Genomic DNA, 18,926 nt, shown 5'->3' with positions numbered 1-18,926 from the left:
CTTAGTGTTAAGTCTGTTTAAGACGTACGGGACCAGAACAATCGTACTAGGAGCTAGGGAACGGATCTATAAACTTTTGTTAACAAAGGAGCAAAATATAGACTACACATACACAGAACAAAATCATAGGTCTCACAGTTATCGATATTTTCCAGAACGTTAAATTTAATACTTATGGATCATAAAAGTATCTCAGAGAAATCGCATTGTTTCTTCATAAACAACGAAAATATCAGCAACGCGATTGATGTTTCAGATGAAAAAGTTGAAAAGCCCTGACAAGCTATTGGTATTCATTTATCTGCCTTGATGTTTCAGAACTACGGTGGCCCACAAGCGGACTTGATCAAATTAACAGTATGACACCAGACATCCAAGGTATGGGATTCCGTCCCTTAAGCCTCTAGTCTTGGTCTGTAGATAGTCAGAGACCGCTACAAGAAACGTGTCTTTACATTGATGCCAGCCAGTATTTATATCGTCATTGGCTATGATTGAAGAGAGGTTAATTGCTGACAGAGCCGTACGGAGACCCTTAAAGTCGTCTTTTGCATAATCCTAGACAAATCTCAGAGTTTTTGGTGGGGCTTTTATAAAAGCGTTAACCTGGAAAATAATGACGCTGTGGTCTGTAAAAACCCCCGTATCTTTTGGAGATGGAGATGGAAGATGAAAAACGGCAATAAAAATTGCAAGATTAGAATCAAATAAGGTAAAAGGAGTCCAAGACTAGCGGTACCTATGTCATCCTTCTGTCATTATATCGTTTTAGCCCGTACGCATGCTCAAACCTCAAAACGTACCACATGGAAGGCAAAATGACTACATTGTCATATATATACATGGCTGAATCTCAGTTTAAGTCAGTAAGGTGGAACTGAGGTGCCAACGAAAGGGATCTGTCTCATATGGTCTGGGGGCCGACTTCTCTCTCCCTCACTGTTTTGTCGGGGACAAGGTATCGGAAAGCAGCGCGGAACTATCTCCAGCTGGCATAAGCGAACCGCGGGCCGAAATCTCGTGGTGCATCGTCATGGTACAACGCTCCGGCAAAGTGTCCAGAGGTACCGCTGTCGGCTGTATTTTTCTCTCTTTTTCATCCATTTTGATATTAAGGCTGACAAGTCGCCCGAAGACATCGTAGGGAAAGAAGCGTTTCATTCATGTCCCTTGTCAGTTTTTTTTCTTTCGTTTCTTACACTATTATATTTGTCGCAAAAATGTGATATTGCATTAGGGGTCATTACTTTTCAGTGAGCAGAGACAACTCAGGGCGGAGTTTCTTGTTTAATTTAAGGCAACCTTCATATCTGAGGTCAACCTAGCAAGTGGTTTATTTTTCAATGGGTTAGCTTGTTAGACACATGCCGTACCGTACTACAGAAAGTTTAATTCTCGAAAAAAACCCAAACCACAAAAGATCGACAATTAACAAATTAATATGCCTTAAAAGTCTCGTGTTTGAGTACAGAGTCTCTAATTTAACGAAGAGATTCCTCTTGGCCGAGTAACATAATCGAACTCTGTAGACTGGGCCGTGTTATGTGGTTCCGCTGACCTTGTGCGCCTGAGGAAATTCCCAGAGTCAATCGAATGATAGTCGCGATAAATCTGCCCCGTCCCTCTCCTACTCAGGAGATGTTTCTTCCATTCAGGCATGCCAACCCAACGTTGCTCCTCTTTTAATCTAAACAAGGAAAGAAAGAAAACGGAAGTAGATTTATGAGATTATACAGGGGTTGATAAAATAAAGTCTCGGCTGTTTGCTATAGTTGATGTATGCAAGTCTATCTTGCAAGCTTCGGTATCCGAGATTAAGCCATTCAGTACTGAGAGGGTCTCAGTGAGGTGGTGGCATTTACGGTTGACGGCTAATATATTGGCTTTTCTACGGCTAACGGTTACTATTTTGTCTCCCTTAGGGTTAATGGACATCTGAAAAAAGTCAGTTGCTTTACTGAAAGTTCAAATTAGTTTCCATTGTTGCAAAACACAATTTTAAGGTCTGTAGGTCTCTAACGACCTTTCCCGGATTAAAAAGGCTGAAATAGGGTACACCAGCAACTAGACAAGACACCAAAAGACTCCTCATAAGTGATCTTGACAATCTCTAAATACAAATTGTGGATAGCAAATTTTTACGATTAACTTTTTTTACGACTAACAATTAAAATTGTCCATTTTTTACGCCATATGACTAAAAGTTTTGGTCATTTTGCGACTAACCGTTAACCCCATTGAGACACTCTACTCTACTCTACTCTACACGTCCCCACGGTCCTTTCCGGGAGGAAGAGAGAGGACCTTGGGAGCGAGGTCCTCAGCGGTCGGCAGCCCGCTGATGATGTGGCGAACAGGAGAACATCTATGGTGTATGCCGTAATTTATATATAGTTACACCATGAAGTTTTACTAACTTCTCTTCTTCTCGTTTAGCCAGTAAAGGAATTTTCCATTGGGCAACACCGATCCACTTTCTCTCTTCGATTTCTTTCTGCAAATTTTAGAAAAAACACAACAAAAGAACTTGAATCAAAAAGAGCTACAAAAGGAATGTAGGTTTTTGTTCGCGTCTGTCCATTGAAGACACAGGTCGTTGGTGTACAATGAGAGCAGTAAGGTAAGTCCAGTCTATCGCATGCTATAAAAAAAAAAACATACAATAACCGCACTTGGCCCCTCTGAGAGTTCTCAGATTTACGTGTGAATGACACCTCGTTCCCAGGGTCCCCAGGGAGCGAGAGAGTGAAGAGGAGAGACCCTGGAGACGAGGTTGGTGTGAATGGGCCCAAAACACCAGAACTAGAATGTTTTTCTGGTGAAATTTCTGGGAGAAGTCTTGGTCAGCTACCTTTTCGCGCTCTGCCTTTTCCCGCGCTTTCTCCTTGAGCTTACGGTTAAGTAAGATCTGTCGTTTCCATGGCGGCAGGTCACTTGCAAATTCCTCGCTCACTGATTTGTCAACTCTTCGAAGACGACTTCCACTGCTGGTCACATGACTCGTATTACACGGCTCGTCTTCTGAGCCAATGAATTTCGTCTCGCCATCTTGATAATTCTCGCTCATTTGCCAAGAGTCGCTTTTGTCTTCCAACGACTGAATTGGCACGATCACGCTCAAGCTATCAGTGTGTTGATATCTCACTTGTTTGTGATTAAGTCTAAGAGGTTCAAAGAGTCCACTAAGGTGTGTAAACTCACTGCCATCTCCTTCATCCATGATCTCGACATTCTCTTTTTGTGGCTGCAAGTCTTCATCTTTGTTTGTTGGCGAATCTAATGAAAACAGGAAATACAAAATTCTTGTTTATAGTTCAGCCAACCTAGTACCTTTTATTACCCTTCTGTCCATGTTCTAAACCCAACGGCATTTTTTTCAACGAAAATCCAGTAAATTTGCGCTTTGATAAATACAAGTTTGAGGGCACTGAAAACCAAAAGTGGACTGTTGTGAAACCAATCTCGTAGTCAGCGGTTGGTCACCAGGAGAGATGTTGGGGAAGTGGAATCTTATTACCGCAAGATTTCTGCCTCGGGGCAGCCAATCGAAAAATGTAATTTTTTTTTTAATTCCCCAGAATAAACGGCTTGAATTCGAGCCCACTTATAGGAGGCCTGGTAAAAACGTGGCATGGGAAATAAAACTCACTTCAATTGAGGAATATTAATTGAGAAGAGGTCAGGATGTTTAACAATACACATTTAAATCTTAACTATATGTGCGCAACGCAATGTACACTATTCATATTTTTTGTAGAGAGGGGGGCGGGGGGGGGGGGGAGATCTCGTGATCCGTGTTTACGTGTAGTTCAAGAATTTGGTTGTACATCAAGCTAATGCTGCCTAGCTGACAACTTCTTTTTATTCTTGTCAACTGAAACTGTGCGCCTTTGTGAACTAAAAGAAGAAATCAAAAGTCCACATTTCTTTTTTGTGGTCTCATCTCTAGGAGTAGGTCAGGAAAGCTAGGATCGTTCACGACTAGGAGCGATAACATGGCATAAAACTCTTTCACTTCTAACTGTAAAGGAAAATGTTCAAATTTAAAAATTAGCTAGCGCTTGCACAGCTCAGTGGCGGTTTGAGGCGATACCCGACGGCCAAAAATCGACGAGCGACAAGCCGAGAGAAAATTAGGCGGAGGAGAGAGAAACCGCTTTCTCTGACACAATGGTTTACTTTAGTTTCTTCTCTACAATGCTCCATTTATTGCTTACGAATTTTTCTTCGTCGCGTATCAATTTAAACCAGCTACGCAGGCTACATAAAATGTGTGCAACGCTGCAAAAGTCACTACCGCTGAAAATTACTTCAGGTCTATTTATTAAGTTGCAGCACTCGACAATTCTCAGCATTTACAGAGCTAAGCTTGGGCTGTATACTAACAAACAAAGTCATTTCTTCCATCCAGTGACAGCAGATTTTTCAGAAAATTTTACGACCAAATTAAATTCTAATCCAGACATGAGCCAGTTGAATTTCAGCAACGATAGAACTTCTTGAAAAATCTAGGGGAAAAGAAACAAGAAACGGAAATGCAGAAAAAACAAAGAAAAACAAAGGATTGCTTGGAATGATTAAACAAAAAAAGGAATGATATGAGAATCGTTTCAGTCTAAACTCATTATTAACCAATTATCAACTCATAATTAAACAATGCTGCCACAATCCACACTTGGCTCTTCTTGAAGTAATTTTTTTCCACTTAACTTTGCCGTAACAGCATTAACATCTTTGCTGTAAGTCGCCCATTAAAATTAACCCATCTACCCGCCCCCACCCCCGCCCCTGTGCAATGTTGAGCATTTGCATTTGTAGATATCACACGCATTGATCCCTCTTTGTTCATCAACATTTTCAGAAGGGGGGAGGGGGTAGTAAAGTCATCATGATGACTAAAACCGTCCCAAACGCGGCCTGTGTTTTGATCAATTTGGCCAGGATTTTGGTTACGCCTGAACACATTAAGAACGGTGCCTTTCCCAAGATCTTCTGTTCCGGCAGTCATAAAACGCGCAAAAATACCCCTGCATTAGTAGGCACCGTACAATTCGGGGTACAGATAAGAATGGAATCTACACTACGTTCAACTTTTGAAGCCATTCGCTAAGACCTTTTGATGGTAACCTGCGATCAGCTTTTGCTTGATAAACCATTCCCGGGAACGTAAAACCACGTAAGAGGAAATAAGAGCACTGCTAAAATCAACCCTGCGGAAAAAGATGGAGGCTGTTCATATTACCACAATACCTTGGGGAACCTAACGAAAGCCATATTTTTTTGCGAAATTCGTTCCTGTATTAACAACATTGTCAACGCTAGGTTTGAAGTTTTTAGAACTTTTCAATGCGTTTTTATAAGAGTTTTAAGGGTTTTCGTACGCTAAGAATTATGAGTAAATGTACCAGTCGGCATCTTTTTCATAACGGTGGATTGAACCTGATGGCAGGTCAAGTCAGACGGGCAACTAAATTTCCCATCCGAAAGAAAAAAAAAATAACATGCGCATGCACACAAGCCAACTACGGATAATTGCCAGTATGGATTACAGTTTATTTACCGAGTGTCTGATTTGTCTGTGCACAGCCTTTAATTACTTCCTTAGTATTAATTTTCTCCTTCAAACAACACCCCCACTCCCTCGCGTTGACTCTGACTCCAACTCCACTCGGCTGTCATTTTGCTCACGCATTCGACGACTTTATGAGAAAATCGAAGGTCTGTGAACAACAGACAACTGTCTAACTGGCTGTCTTGTGACATAATTCTAGGATCATGTTTGATTCGCAATGTAACAAGCATTTAACTCCTAGATAAAATGCAATTGTACTGTATAGTCACTGTAGTTTCCGAAGTTCGTCAAGTTTGTGTATAGTTCCTGCAAATTCTGCTAGTTCCTGTCGTTCGTGGAGTTGGTGTAGTCGCAGCTTTGAGGTATTCACTTTTTTCATATGTCTGTTTTCCATCTACTCCCACATGCACACCGCATTACACTAGTCCACTGGAATTCTTTATATCTAGTCAGGTACAAATGACGTCCGAAAAAATTCCCAGGCATGCTGTTCCAGTTATGTACAAAGGAACAAAGCAGTTGGTTTGTAGCTGTTTGTCACCAACCAAAGACAAGTTCGTGAAGTTCATATAGTTTTGTGGTTCGTCAAGTTTGTGTAGTTTCTGCAGCTGTTCACTGTAGTTCTTGTTGTTCGTGGAATTGGTGTAGTCATAGCTTTCATCGATTAGCTTTTATGCGTCTGTTTTCCATCTGTACTCACATGTACAATGCACTTTTTAGTAAACCACTGCTTTTTTTTATGTTTGGCCAGATACAAATAACGTGTAATACGATTTCCAGGCATGCTATTACAGTCGTGTACAAACTTGTCAATCGAAAGAGAAAAAAAGACAGTTTGGTTAGTTATAGCTGAGAGGCATAGAGTTTGAAGTCACTGTTGAATTTTCCGTTAAGGGAGTGTTTTTACAAGATACCAGTACGTGCAATTTTCAGACTGGTATGAGCTCATCCCGTTTACCTTTTGTGCCTCTGCACTCGTTTTCAAGATACTGGTCCAAAATTTGTTATCAATACGAATTGTACGCCGCTATCTTTGCGAGCTGCACCAGATCGTGATTCTTAACACCAGTACGAAAGTTCACTACTGTGTCATGGTAACCGGCCCAGTATGACAACCCATTTTCAAGGCTCCTTTTAGTTTCAACTATTTTTTTGTAGAATGAAGCTCACACCGTCGCAATACTAGCTAGCAAGAGAATAATTGTTTGACAGATTAATTCTGATTGATCAATCTTTTCATGAATATTGGGATAGAGTATTGTTACCAAAGACTCGCATGTCCAAGTTACACTACACCTGCATCTGTTCTGGACCCAGATAACTTGCAGCTCCATTGTTTTTTGTTTCTTGGCGCATTGTTTTGTTGTTCGTTCTTTTGTCCTCTCCACCAATAACGTGAGACGCTGCAAACAGTGCAGCCCCCCCCCCCCCCACCCAGTTAAGGTGCACATAAATTAACACACTCCACAGTTTTCACAACAAGACAGCATAATTTTGAAAAAACACCGTATTTATTAATTTCTCACTCGACAATTTCATTTCAGCTACCATCACTTAACAGCAGCTTTGTTGCCAAGAAGGATGATAGTCGTTTTATGATTGTCTCAACTGTAATGTATCAACCGTCTCACAGTCTTTAAACATTATATGTAACAGTGCTGCAATGAAGAGGCCTTATTCTATAAGCCCTATGGTTTCTCCTAAGGCTTCCTCAAACTGTAATATATTTTCTTCCGCTCATATGTTGTTTTGTTTTTTTGGTAACGTGTGTCGTGAAATAAAATTAATAAATAAACAAATCAATCAAAAAATAAAAAAGAAATCTTTTAAGAACTTTAAATTTTCTCTCACCTGAATTTTCAGAAAACTCCAGCGGTGGAGGTATCACGTGACCAAAATGTGGCAGAGGCTGTAGCTGTCTTTCTCTCAAGGGTTTGACCGGCTCGGGAGAAGAAGGGATGTTTGAATCTACCAGTTGCGTGGTGTGTAGTGACGACTCTGCAGTTTGAAGATTTGGTGAAGCTTCTAAGGAGAAGGAACTAGCTACATCTGCAATCTCCTGGATTGGTTCTCGTTTCTTGTCATTGTAGGCGTTGCTGTTGCCACTGTGCTTGGTATTCCAGCTGTTGTTGTTGTCTTTGCTGGTGTTGTTCTTGTTCTTGTGGTCAAAGATGCTGATGATGCTGCTGTTGTTATTGTTGTTAGCTGCAGCGCGCTGTTTCCAAGTTTGCTCGGACGATTCTCCAAGTGCTACGGAACGTTCTTTTATAACTGAAAACGAAGGAAAGAACCGCTTTGCTTGCACCTTGACCTCTCCGTCTTTGTCAGCGTTTTTGCTCCTGTCATCATCGTTGTTAGCCACAGTATGGTGGGATGATGTTCGGTCAGAAGATGTTCTCTGTGCTGAGGAACTGTTTTTTGTAGGAAAGTTCTCGGAAGCCTGATAGTTCTTTCCTTGTATCGTAATGTTTGCTTTTGTCGGCTTGTTGCTATCTTCTTCGACATGCTGTTTCTCGATTTTCATTTGTCTTTTTTGTACTTTGGCTTGCTGCAGAATGAGAAAGGAAACACGAGGTTGAGTGGTATTGTGACAACTCTGCCGGTGTAAGTAGTTTTTGCTGCTATTTAGAATTTTTGAACAAAGGTCTCATTTTAATTTGGTCTACCAGAATGCAGAGCAAACCTCACAATTGGTCTCAATAGAATTTCACTTGCGAAAAACAATGTACAAGCTGTACCATGTGCGAAGAAAAGAAGCACTTTGTAGCTTTCATTTTAACGGCAAAGAATACCTCAGGTGTAGGATTTCATTAAAAAGCCACAGTGCATAGTATAATAAACAGTACCATAGGAACGTACAGCTCAGTGGCGTTCATTTGAATGGTAACACTAAAGGATTTCATTTGCAGACTTAAATGTTAGAACCACCTTATACAGCATAATAAACAACACCAAAGGGAAGTACTGTTCAGTAGCTTTCATTTGAATGGTCACACTTTAGGCTTTCATTCACAGACTAAAAAGTTAGAACCATCTTGTACAGCATAATAAACAGCACCACAGGAAAGTACTGTTCAGTAGCTTTCATTTGAATGGTCATACTTTAGGCTTTCATCCACAGACTAAAAAGTTAGAACCATCTTGTACAGCATAATAAGCAACACCAAAGGGAAGTACTGTTCAGTAGCTTTCATTTGAATGGTCACACTTTAGGATTTCATCCACAGACTAAAAAGTTAGAACCACCTTGTACAGCATAATAAACAGCACCATAGGGAAGTACTGTTCAGTAGCTTTCATTTGAATGGTCACACTTTAGGCTTTCATGCACAGACTCAAAAGTTAGAACCACCTTGTACAGCATAATAAACAGCACCACAGGAAAGTATTGCTCAGTAGTTAAATGGTCACAAGGTAGGATTTCAGTCAGACTGGAAAGTCAGAACCAGCTCAGCAGATCTAAAGTTTGGCCAATCTCCCACAGAGCACTACATGAAAGTCCTATTCGGTAGCTTTTCTAAGAATGGTTAGGCGTGGAAGTGAGACAGTCAATACTACTGGTTGTAATCCCCGCATAAAACAGAAGTAAAAGAGGGTCGATATAATCCGTAACCAATGAGAGAGCCCTATTTCGATCACGTGATCAAAATAAAGCAATCAGACTATACCGACCCCTCTTACTACTTAAAACCGACATTTCGTTTTCAAAGTGAAATTTGTAAAATGGCGTGATGCTGAATTATTAAGGAACATGTTAGTTGACATCAATTTCGAAGGTGCTGTCTTGCAATATTCTATTACGGTGCCATTGAGAATTGATTGCAAATAAGTATTTGCATTAGAGCAGTTTTTAATTGAGTATCGTCGGCAATTTGCCTTTACTTGGGTTTTGCTTTACTACGCTCTGTGATTGGTTGGCAAAACGCGCGCCACTTTTTCAACCAATGAGAAGAAAACCAAAACCAATCGTAACGTGCTCGCACCCGTTTTCCCGCGCTTGGCGCCGGTTACATGAATTTGTTTCCAGTTCTGATTGGTTCATTGTTTTTCTACGTCGACTGTGATTGGTCATCTTTAGTTTTACGACACTCAATTGAAAACCACTCTGATAAAACTTTTTATGACACTAACAAATTTAAGAATCATTTCAAGTCCTGCTCGGCTCAAGTTTGGGGAAGTTTCTGAAATAGAAAAAGTCAGCCTCATGCACATGCAATATTAAACAAAATATAAGCATTTAAAAAAGAAATGTAAAGTATTACTATTTCCCTCTGTAGGGGTTTTCAGTCAAAGTTTTCCGAGCTTTTGATGGTGTACATTAAAACACCAGGCTAGACAGACAAAACCAGTACTGCACACAAAGATGGAACCATCAATCTTTTATCGACACGTTATGTGAAAAACTTCACGATTATCACCTTATCCCAGCATTTGGTGAATCCCATCGACTTTCTATAGCTGTTATACACAGTTGTGGTCTAATACGCTCAGAAGCTTTTCAAAGAATCACGCCAAACCGACCACATGCTGACACTGAGTTTGGTAACAGCCAGGGTTTATAACGACCTAAGAGTTTCTTTTGGAGACGATATTGCCAAAAGATTTCTTCAAACACGTTTCAACTTCAAAATATTTCTAACAAGTTTGCAGATTTTTGGCCTCAAGCTATAATGATAAATCTCAAGCTATAATGATAAATCAACTCTCTGACCGCTAATGTACAAGCCATACTAAACGCATACAAACGTCTACTTATTATGTCTATCTTATTTAGTTATTTTTAAGTGCTTATAGGCCTAAATACTATTAGGGAAGAGAGGTGGTGCATTAGCTTGAGCTCTTGCCTCCCAGCAGTATGGCAGACTCCCTGAGTTGATGTCATGTGGGTTGAGCTCATTGTTGATTCTCATTCTAAGGGGTTTTCTCCAGGTTCTCTGCTTTCCTCCCTCGTCAAAACCACCATTTCTAAATTCCAATTCAGTCTGTGGATTTTCCCATTGACCTTAAGTTTATTATAATTGCATTCGATGTAAAAAGAACGCACTCCTAAAGCCCTGGTCAAACGGTGATGATTGTTGATGATTGTTGGAACGCGTGCTCTCGTTTGACCACCAACTATCACGCGTAATCATCGACAATCACGCAGTTTGAGCGTGTTCAAATTCTTCATGATTGTTGATGATAGTTTTCCTCGTTTGATCACCCGCATGATTGTTGATGATAGTTTGATAGTTTAGTGAGCTCACCAAAAAGATAATTAAGAAACAGCATAGAGTGACAAAAGCAAAATATTAATCTCAATCTCGAAACAGCTGACCGAAAAACTATCCTCAACAATCATGCGGGTGGTCAAACAAGGAAAACTATTATCAGCAATCATGAAGAATTTTAACACGCTCAAACTGCGTGATTGTCGATGATTGCGCGTGATAGTTGGTGGTCAAACGAGAGCACGCGTTCCAACAATCATCAACAATCATCACCGTTTGACCAGGGCTTAACACAGCTTGGAGTTGAGATTGTATGGGACAACGTTGAATGAATAAATGGATCTTGGGACGGGTATATGGCACTCCCTAATCTGTGATTATTATTGGTTACTAATATTATATTTTTAGTTAAGATTAATAGAAGAGCAATTACTCCCTTGTAAAAGTGTAGCTTTGTGTTTTAAACAGATTGCATTGTGCAAGCAGATTGATTATATCACCATTGCTAAAACTTACGGGAATGAGATTTAGATTCACCTTAGTCCGCAAACGTGAGGATTTTTCGCATAAAAAATAAAACATAAAAACATAAAATAAATTAAGAACATTACAATGACAATAAATGATTAAAACTTCCATGCATTACTTTAAATAGCTTTTATTTACATTGAAAACACCCTGGCTCATACACTTTCAAAATGGCAAATTACACATTTTAATGAAAGTAAAATTATTTTTATTACAAGCTTTTTCGAACAATATCAAAATGATACAATTAAAATTCATTGGTCAAACATTATTGCAAACTAATACACAATATCTTTAATTATTCAATATCAAAAATTTTTAGATTGATCATACTCTATACCCAAATCAGTTTAAAGTGTATTTTATTTTTTCTTATTTGCTTGATCAAATCTTCATGTATTGAAAAATATTATCCCTGTTAAGTTTGAGACATAAAAAAACGTGAAATTTCTCTTCCGTTTGGGATGTAGACTGTTCACAGTCCCCCTATTTTTTCGTGGGATTCTCGAGACCGGTACGCTTCTATGGAACCGCCGCCATCTTGGTTTGTAAAAGCGAGCGCGATCTGGGGAGAGTGTCTAAACTACCAAGATGGCGGCAGCTCCATCGAACCGTACCGGTTTCGAGAATCCCACGGGAAAATAGGGGGACTGTGAACAGTCTATTTGGGATGCAATTGAATACCATGCAAGATTGGAGACTGGAGATAGTAGGGCTGTGATATCAATACAGGATCACTAAATTCACAGTTTCTCTGTTTCTAAGTTGTTTTTCATGTGTGGGAGGATGAAAACTGTGTGGACGAAATTACAACTGGGATTGTTAAACAATGAAACAGCTGAGGGATACAGGCATTGCGGAAGCAATGATCCTGTATAGGCGTCACAACTATACTTTCCCCAGTCTCTGATCTCACATGGTATTGTATCCCACCGAAAGTGAAATTCCACATTTTGATATGCCTTAAATGGAAGTTTAATATTTAAGAGGAAGTTAAAGTGGTGAGGAAAAAAAATGAAGCTAAGAGACCCACAGCTCTCTGTTTATTCAAGGTTATTTTTTTATTTAAATATAACAGTATAAATGAAAAGAGAGATTCTTTCACTTGAGCCTCTTCAAATGTTCCAGCTCTGTGTTACAAGTGCATGTGCAGAACAAAGAAAAACTTAACTTTGTTGTCTCTTGCTATTAAACAGCAGCTACTGTTGTTTTGCTGTTGATTTGTGATGTGGCTTTGTTGCCTGTTGATTGTCAACGGAACACAATTGAAAACATAACAAAAGTTCTGGAAAATAAAGATCAGTTGTGTAAATTATAACACAAAATGAAGAATCATTAAATGATGATGAATGATTCATTTCTTGTGATTGTCCAGGTGACAGTTGCATTGTCAGTCACTGTAGATTCCACGAACTGTGCAGATGTCATCCAAATTGTTACATGTATTTAAAGTGACAAGTTCCTTGCTCTTTAATGGTGACAACTCTCTGATAAAATTGAGTCAGGATGTTTTCACCGTGAAGAATCAAAATCTCATTATTCATAATTAGTCTGATGTGACGTTGTCATTTGTTGTTGCTCTATTGTTAATCTTGGTCACTGTTGTTAGTTTATTGTCAGTCCAAAAATCCTGTTTGTTTAAATTTGTTGTTAATCTTATTTTTGCTGGGTTATAATTTCATTCCAACATTTGTCAGGTAATAATACCTGTTGTTATATACCTAGACTTTCACTCAACAAAACAAGTACTGTGATTGGTTGATTCTTGGTCACATGCGCCTGATCAAATACAAATGTATCCCGACCGGGATACAATTCCACAGTTGTTGCCCTCTCAGTTGTTTGTTTGTTTGTTTGTTTTGCTGTGATTGTTGAAGGGAAAGTCTAAATATATATATAAAACAAAGCACTTTAATGAACGGTCCCTCAGGAAACTAGTTACATCAGGGCTAGAGGGAAAACAAAACTAATTGTTTCCCTAGGGACCATACATTAAGTGCATATTGTTAATGGTTTATAGTTTTAGGCTTGTTTGGTCAATTGCCTGACAAACATTTAACGGCTGTAATCATTACAGATGAGCCTATGTGTATATAATATAATATATTAAATATACATGTAGGCTTGTCTGTAATAATTATATGATATTTAATGTTTAGGCAAACAAGTCAATACTACGCAGAATGACCTGGTTACCTCATATGTATGTCAAATGGCTGACCAATGTAATTAATAGGTATTCTGCTGCTTTACTGTTCAATTTTCATATCAGTCTACTGCCACTCTGCCTTTTGTTATTCTACATGTATGTATTAATTCTGTTGGGTTTGTAATACTGAGTTCAAAAACTCATTAATAATTCATAAGCCCATTGACCTATCAAATGGTCGATAAAGCATCATGTGCGGCAGTTTTAAAACCCGATAAAACCTCCTCCTTATTAGTATGCAGTGTTAATGTTTTTTTCGTATGTTAATTTCCAACGTTCACAAAAGCATCATTGTTATGAACTCTCTTGACACATGCTTTTCCAGGAATGTTTTTGAAGCCGTTCAAAAAACTCTGGCACTTGTTTTATCGGGTCTAAAACCACAAGGCTGCGCCTCGTGGTTTTAAATCCCGATAAAACACTGCTGCTTGTGTTTTAAACATGACTTAGTCTAATTCTTGCTGGTCTATTCTGTTGGTTTATTATTAAGTTTGTTTATAGACAGTGTTCTTTTTGTTGGTCTGTTATATTGTTTTCAGTTTAAGTACCATGGTAATGATAGCTGTGAAACGAGTGTAATGTAATGAATGCGCACATTTTCTTCCATTATTTGTCAAAATAAAGTGGTTTATGATTGGCTATAGATCCATTGGTTAATGGCATAAATTATACTAAAATAATTATTTATAATTATTCACCTCAGTATCGGTTCATCTGAATAGTGATAGATATAGAGCTTGTTGCTCTGCAGCTCAGTAAATATTCACCACCATCCCCACTCTGGGGATATTATTGTCATATAGAGGGCCCATCCCCCAACTCTGCCCCCCCCCCCCAAAAAAAAAAAAGGAATGGGATGTATTTTCCCAAGCTAAGTAATTAACCAGACTAGAACTCAGTTAACATTCGGTTTATCAACAGAGTTGATAAGGTCATTTGGCCTCCGTAACGAAAGAGATTCAAGTACTGACGTTTCAAGCGTTAGCCCTTTGTCTGAGCAAATCCAGAACTCAATTAGACTAGCACACTCTTAAAAGTGCATGCAACTTAGAGAATTGCTGCATCTGCCGAATTCAGAACATTTGATGAGTCATTGTGCCAAGCTTTAATGGCACATTAAATTTAGGTCCAGATCTCCACTGACATTAATTATTGATGCAGCTATCAGATGAGTGAATTTAAGCTTCATAACAAACTTGCCTAGAGAATATAAAACAACACATACCTTTGAGGTGGCAATCTTGAGGTAATCTATGCATCTTCTGTGTCCACTCTTCACAGCCAAGGCTAATGGTGTCAGGCCTTCCACGTCTGTCTGATTCACATCCAAGTCAGCATTTTCAACCAGGTACCTAATACACTGAGCATAACATTCAGTTTTGAAAAACTTTGGTTCCTTGAAACTATGTGCCACACAGGAATTGGGCTGCTACAAGCCTGTAATTCATTCTATTATTTTCAGGTTTATTACAGCATTTCATATCTTGTCTACTACAATAACAGACCAAACATCCGACAGGATAACAAAAGCCCAGAAATGGAGTGGGTCTCAAATTAAAAGGTATCAAGGAAGGGGAATTCATACTCTAGAAGAAAATTTAAGGGTGGGATGGAAGATGAAAATACCACAGCAGCGAGTACGATATGCTATATTTTGTAGACTGGAAGTTGAAATTTTACAGGGTTATATATAGCCGGTTAACCTCACAATTTCCTCTTTCAGTTAGTGTTTTATTGATTAGTTGATTTCCTGAATAGAATATTAATATTGTTATGTTATGTCATGTCATGTCATGTCATGTCGTGATATGTCATGCTATGTTATGTCATGTTATGTTATGTTATGTTATGTTATGTTATGTTATGTTATGTTATGTTATGATATGATATGATATGATATGATATGATATGATATATCATTTTGTTTTGTTTTGTTATGTTATGTTATGTTATGTTATGTTATGTTATGTTATGTTATGTTATGTCATGTCATGTCATGTAATGTACAACATAATGTAACTTGTAGCCTAACATAATGTAACATCAATGCTTTCACCAGACTAAAATATATGACAAGAAACCTCTTTTAACACCCAAACAATCATTCTAGCATTGTCGCTCCATACCCCTTGCAAGAAAGGTATTTGGTTTTCACACCACTCCATATTCCCCTAGAAATTCCAATTTTATTTACCTTGAGTTTATGATAATTTGCCTTTAAAAGCTTTCAGTTTGGTTTTAGAGACCCCCCTCCCCCCCCCCCCCCCCCGCTTCCCCTCCAAATTTCCAGCAACCTTAAAAAGGAGGCAGGGGTGGGATGGGGGAGGAGGGGTTGGGTATTACCCCATAATTGTCTCTATAAGGGAAGAAGAAAGAAATACCGGTAAACATCTTTCTGATCAACAAACCTCAAATTGTCCCTGTTCTGCTGCATCATGAAGAGGTGATCCCCCAAGCTTGTCAATGGATGAAATATCACCTTTGGCATTTAGCCATTTCAAAACACTCACATGTCCTATAGTGAAACACAAATGAAAGTTCCTCTCAAATTCAATGAAAAATGAATTCTTTGTGTTCCTCCTATGATGAGAACAGAAGCTTAGGCACATCAAAGGTAATTTAAAAAAATCTAGCTCTGCCATTGGCCCAAGAATACATGTAGGTGGAGAAATCACGCAAAATTCTTTTGATCCTTCACATGAGGTTTAGTGGTTAAAGTCAAAGCTACAGGGATGGTGTTGTATACAGGTGATGAAAAATTACCTGTTCCCAAGTATGACTTGAGAACCTTGAATACTGGCCCCTACCCCTGCATCCAGAGTAGTTTTGTCCCCTCCGAGATTCTCTTTGCTTAAATGATTCAACAAAATAAGAGGGACTGTTCACAGTACTTTGGAAAAAAACTTCTAATAAGTCCATAACAAATTTATTAATTGCTTTGTTCCTTCACCACGCCATTGTGGTAAAAATTCCTCAATGTCACTCAAAATCACAATTTTAAGACACTCTATGGGTGTTTCTGTTTCTTCCTACACATTGGCAGTTGTATTCTTTATACTGCACACAATGTACACTCAAACACAAAATTAAATTAATATTGCATATTGCACAAACCCTGTGCTGCTGCATAATGCGCAGGTGTGGCACCTGTTGTGTCTCTCTCATCCAAATTGGCCTGGCCACTCTCAATCTGAATGTAAATTTCAATTATAAAAATTAATAAATTAATTAAAAGTGTGAATGTTAAATGTGAAATAATAATATTCAACATTGATTGATCGATTGATTGATTGATTGATTGATTGATCGATCGATCGATCGATGGATGGATGGATGGATGGATGGATGGATGGATGGATTGATTGATTGATTGATTGATTGATTGATTGATTGATTGATTGATTGATTGATTGATTGTCTGAACTCAATATAGGTTGGGATCTACCGGAAATTATACTTGGCCAAGATTATTAAAATATTATGACATAATATATAAAACCACTGACATTTTTGTGCAATTCAGCTTGACTTATCCCTAGCTGCATGTACGTCAATGTCAAAAAATTCCAAGAAACAAGTGGGAAGAATGCCTAACAGGTGAAAGCCAGCTGTTTTCAAAAACCTGCCAGTTACCATAGAAAGGGAGTAAGTTCAAGAATTTAAGACTATTGCACAAGTCAGAATAGTTTATTCTTAATATTAATGAATTATAAGTGATCTGTTCCTCACCAGATATCCTATGCAGTCCAGATGGCCATTTTGAGCAGCACCATGTATTGGCAGCATTCCATCTCTGGCTCTAGCATCACACTTGCTGCCAACACTGTGCAAGTACTTAAGACAGTCTAAATTACCATCTTGTGCCGCAAGGTACAATGGAGTGGTTCCATCTGTAGCAACATCATTCACAGAACTACAGAGATACAGTCAAGAGGATTTGCTACAGTCAAATGAAATGAAGTACCAGTATTTAAAGAAAGAAGAGAGAATATAATGACAACTCGCAGTTACCTTTTATGCCAACATATAAATCTCTACTTTTAAGAAAGTTTCCCTGTATTGTAGCAGTAGGCATACAATTCATTAGAGGCCATTCACCCATGATACAATAGGTACTGTAGGTCAGGATCCCAAAGGGAGTTGGAGGGGGCTGGGGGGGGGGGGGGGGAGGAGGATAAATTTGGGTAAAAATAAAGTTTATGGTAATATATGCATGGAACCCAAAGACTTCATATACAATGATCCATTTGGAGACCAGACAAAAATGCTGATTGTGGCTAGTTAAATGGAGCCTTGAACCTCTTTGGGACTGTAATGGATAAAAGACAAAAGTTGATGCAGTGTTGTATAAAATGGAAATATAATAATAAAATTAATATATGTTTTTAGGTACCTGTATCCAGCTTTAAAAACCAACAATTCAAGGCAGGTCAGATGGCCTCCAGAAGCAGAAAAATGTACCGGAGTCATACGATTCCTTGACTTGGCTCTGGCGTTACTGTTTCCTGTCTCAATCAACCACTTGACAGTTTCAAATCTGCCAAATCTTGCAGCTAGATGCAGTGCAGTGTGGCCTGATAAATCTCTCGTCTCCACATCAACTGCACCGTTCCCAAGAAAATATTTCACGCAGTCTAGTTGCCCTTGTGCGGCAGCATCGTGCAGGGGTGTAGCTCCACTTCTTCCTCGTACATTCGAAGAAATTCCGACGGTTTCTACCAGCCATTTGACGCAATCCATTTGTCCTGTCCTTGCTGCATAATGGAGAGCCGTCGCTCCAAAACCATCTGCTGCGAAAGGGGCTGAACGACGCAGTGATCTTAAAGTTTGGAGATCGCCTTCTTTTGCTGCAATAAGCGCTCGCTCTGCTTCAACCATTTATATGTGTGTTTTAGCACGACCTAAGCCTGTCTGAAATCCAAAACCTTTGGAAAAGGAGCGCAGAGAAGGGAACGAAAATTATTTCATTGTTCGTGCGTTTCTTGAAACATCTTACCTCGCTACACGTTAGTTACCTACAGTCCTACGCGTATGTGATCTATTGAAAAACCAAAACACTGTAAATAATTGATTGACGTAAGTTTGTATGCAGCTGCATATTGGTCTAGAAACGGAACCCATAGATATTCATCCTCGATATTCCACGAGTCGCGTTCCAACTTCCAAGTCGTTCTTGTCAAGTTTTTCGTTCTTTCTTTCGGTTCCATCCACCTGATGCTACAAAATTGCAACCCACAGTTGAGGCCAAAGGAACAATTTTTTCCTGTACTGGTCAAACAAGTCGAATTCTCCATCATAGAAAGATGTCAAAACTGAGAATTGACAAGAACTTTGAAAATTCCGCCCTCAGCTGTCCACCATGTTTGTTTGAATTTGCATAGATTTACATACATAATGCAGCGATCTG

The 18,926-nt window shown here is 39.0% G+C and overlaps 1 protein-coding gene across 1 annotated transcript; it reads right to left on the bottom strand.

The window, feature by feature from the left end:
* Nucleotides 1–40: 40 nt before the first annotated feature.
* On the bottom strand, nt 41–18,885 carry LOC146488975 (uncharacterized). Its single transcript, XM_085115284.1, has 9 exons — nt 17,913–18,885; nt 17,249–17,432; nt 16,634–16,709; nt 15,928–16,034; nt 14,745–14,879; nt 7,424–8,120; nt 2,852–3,276; nt 2,418–2,494; nt 41–1,687 (listed from the first exon to the last, which is right to left on the bottom strand). The coding sequence occupies exons 1-9, from the start codon at nt 18,395–18,397 to the stop codon at nt 1,477–1,479; spliced, it is 2,397 nt and encodes a 798-aa protein (XP_084971410.1). The 5' UTR covers nt 18,398–18,885; the 3' UTR covers nt 41–1,476.
* Nucleotides 18,886–18,926: the final 41 nt, after the last annotated feature.

Source organism: Pavona decussata, unplaced genomic scaffold, assembly GCF_977016875.1.
Source record: "Pavona decussata unplaced genomic scaffold, jaPavDecu1.1 SCAFFOLD_8, whole genome shotgun sequence".
Taxonomy (NCBI): domain Eukaryota; kingdom Metazoa; phylum Cnidaria; class Anthozoa; order Scleractinia; family Agariciidae; genus Pavona; species Pavona decussata.
The sequence above is the reverse complement of the archived record's forward strand: the minus strand, read 5'-3'. Positions and strand labels throughout refer to the sequence as shown.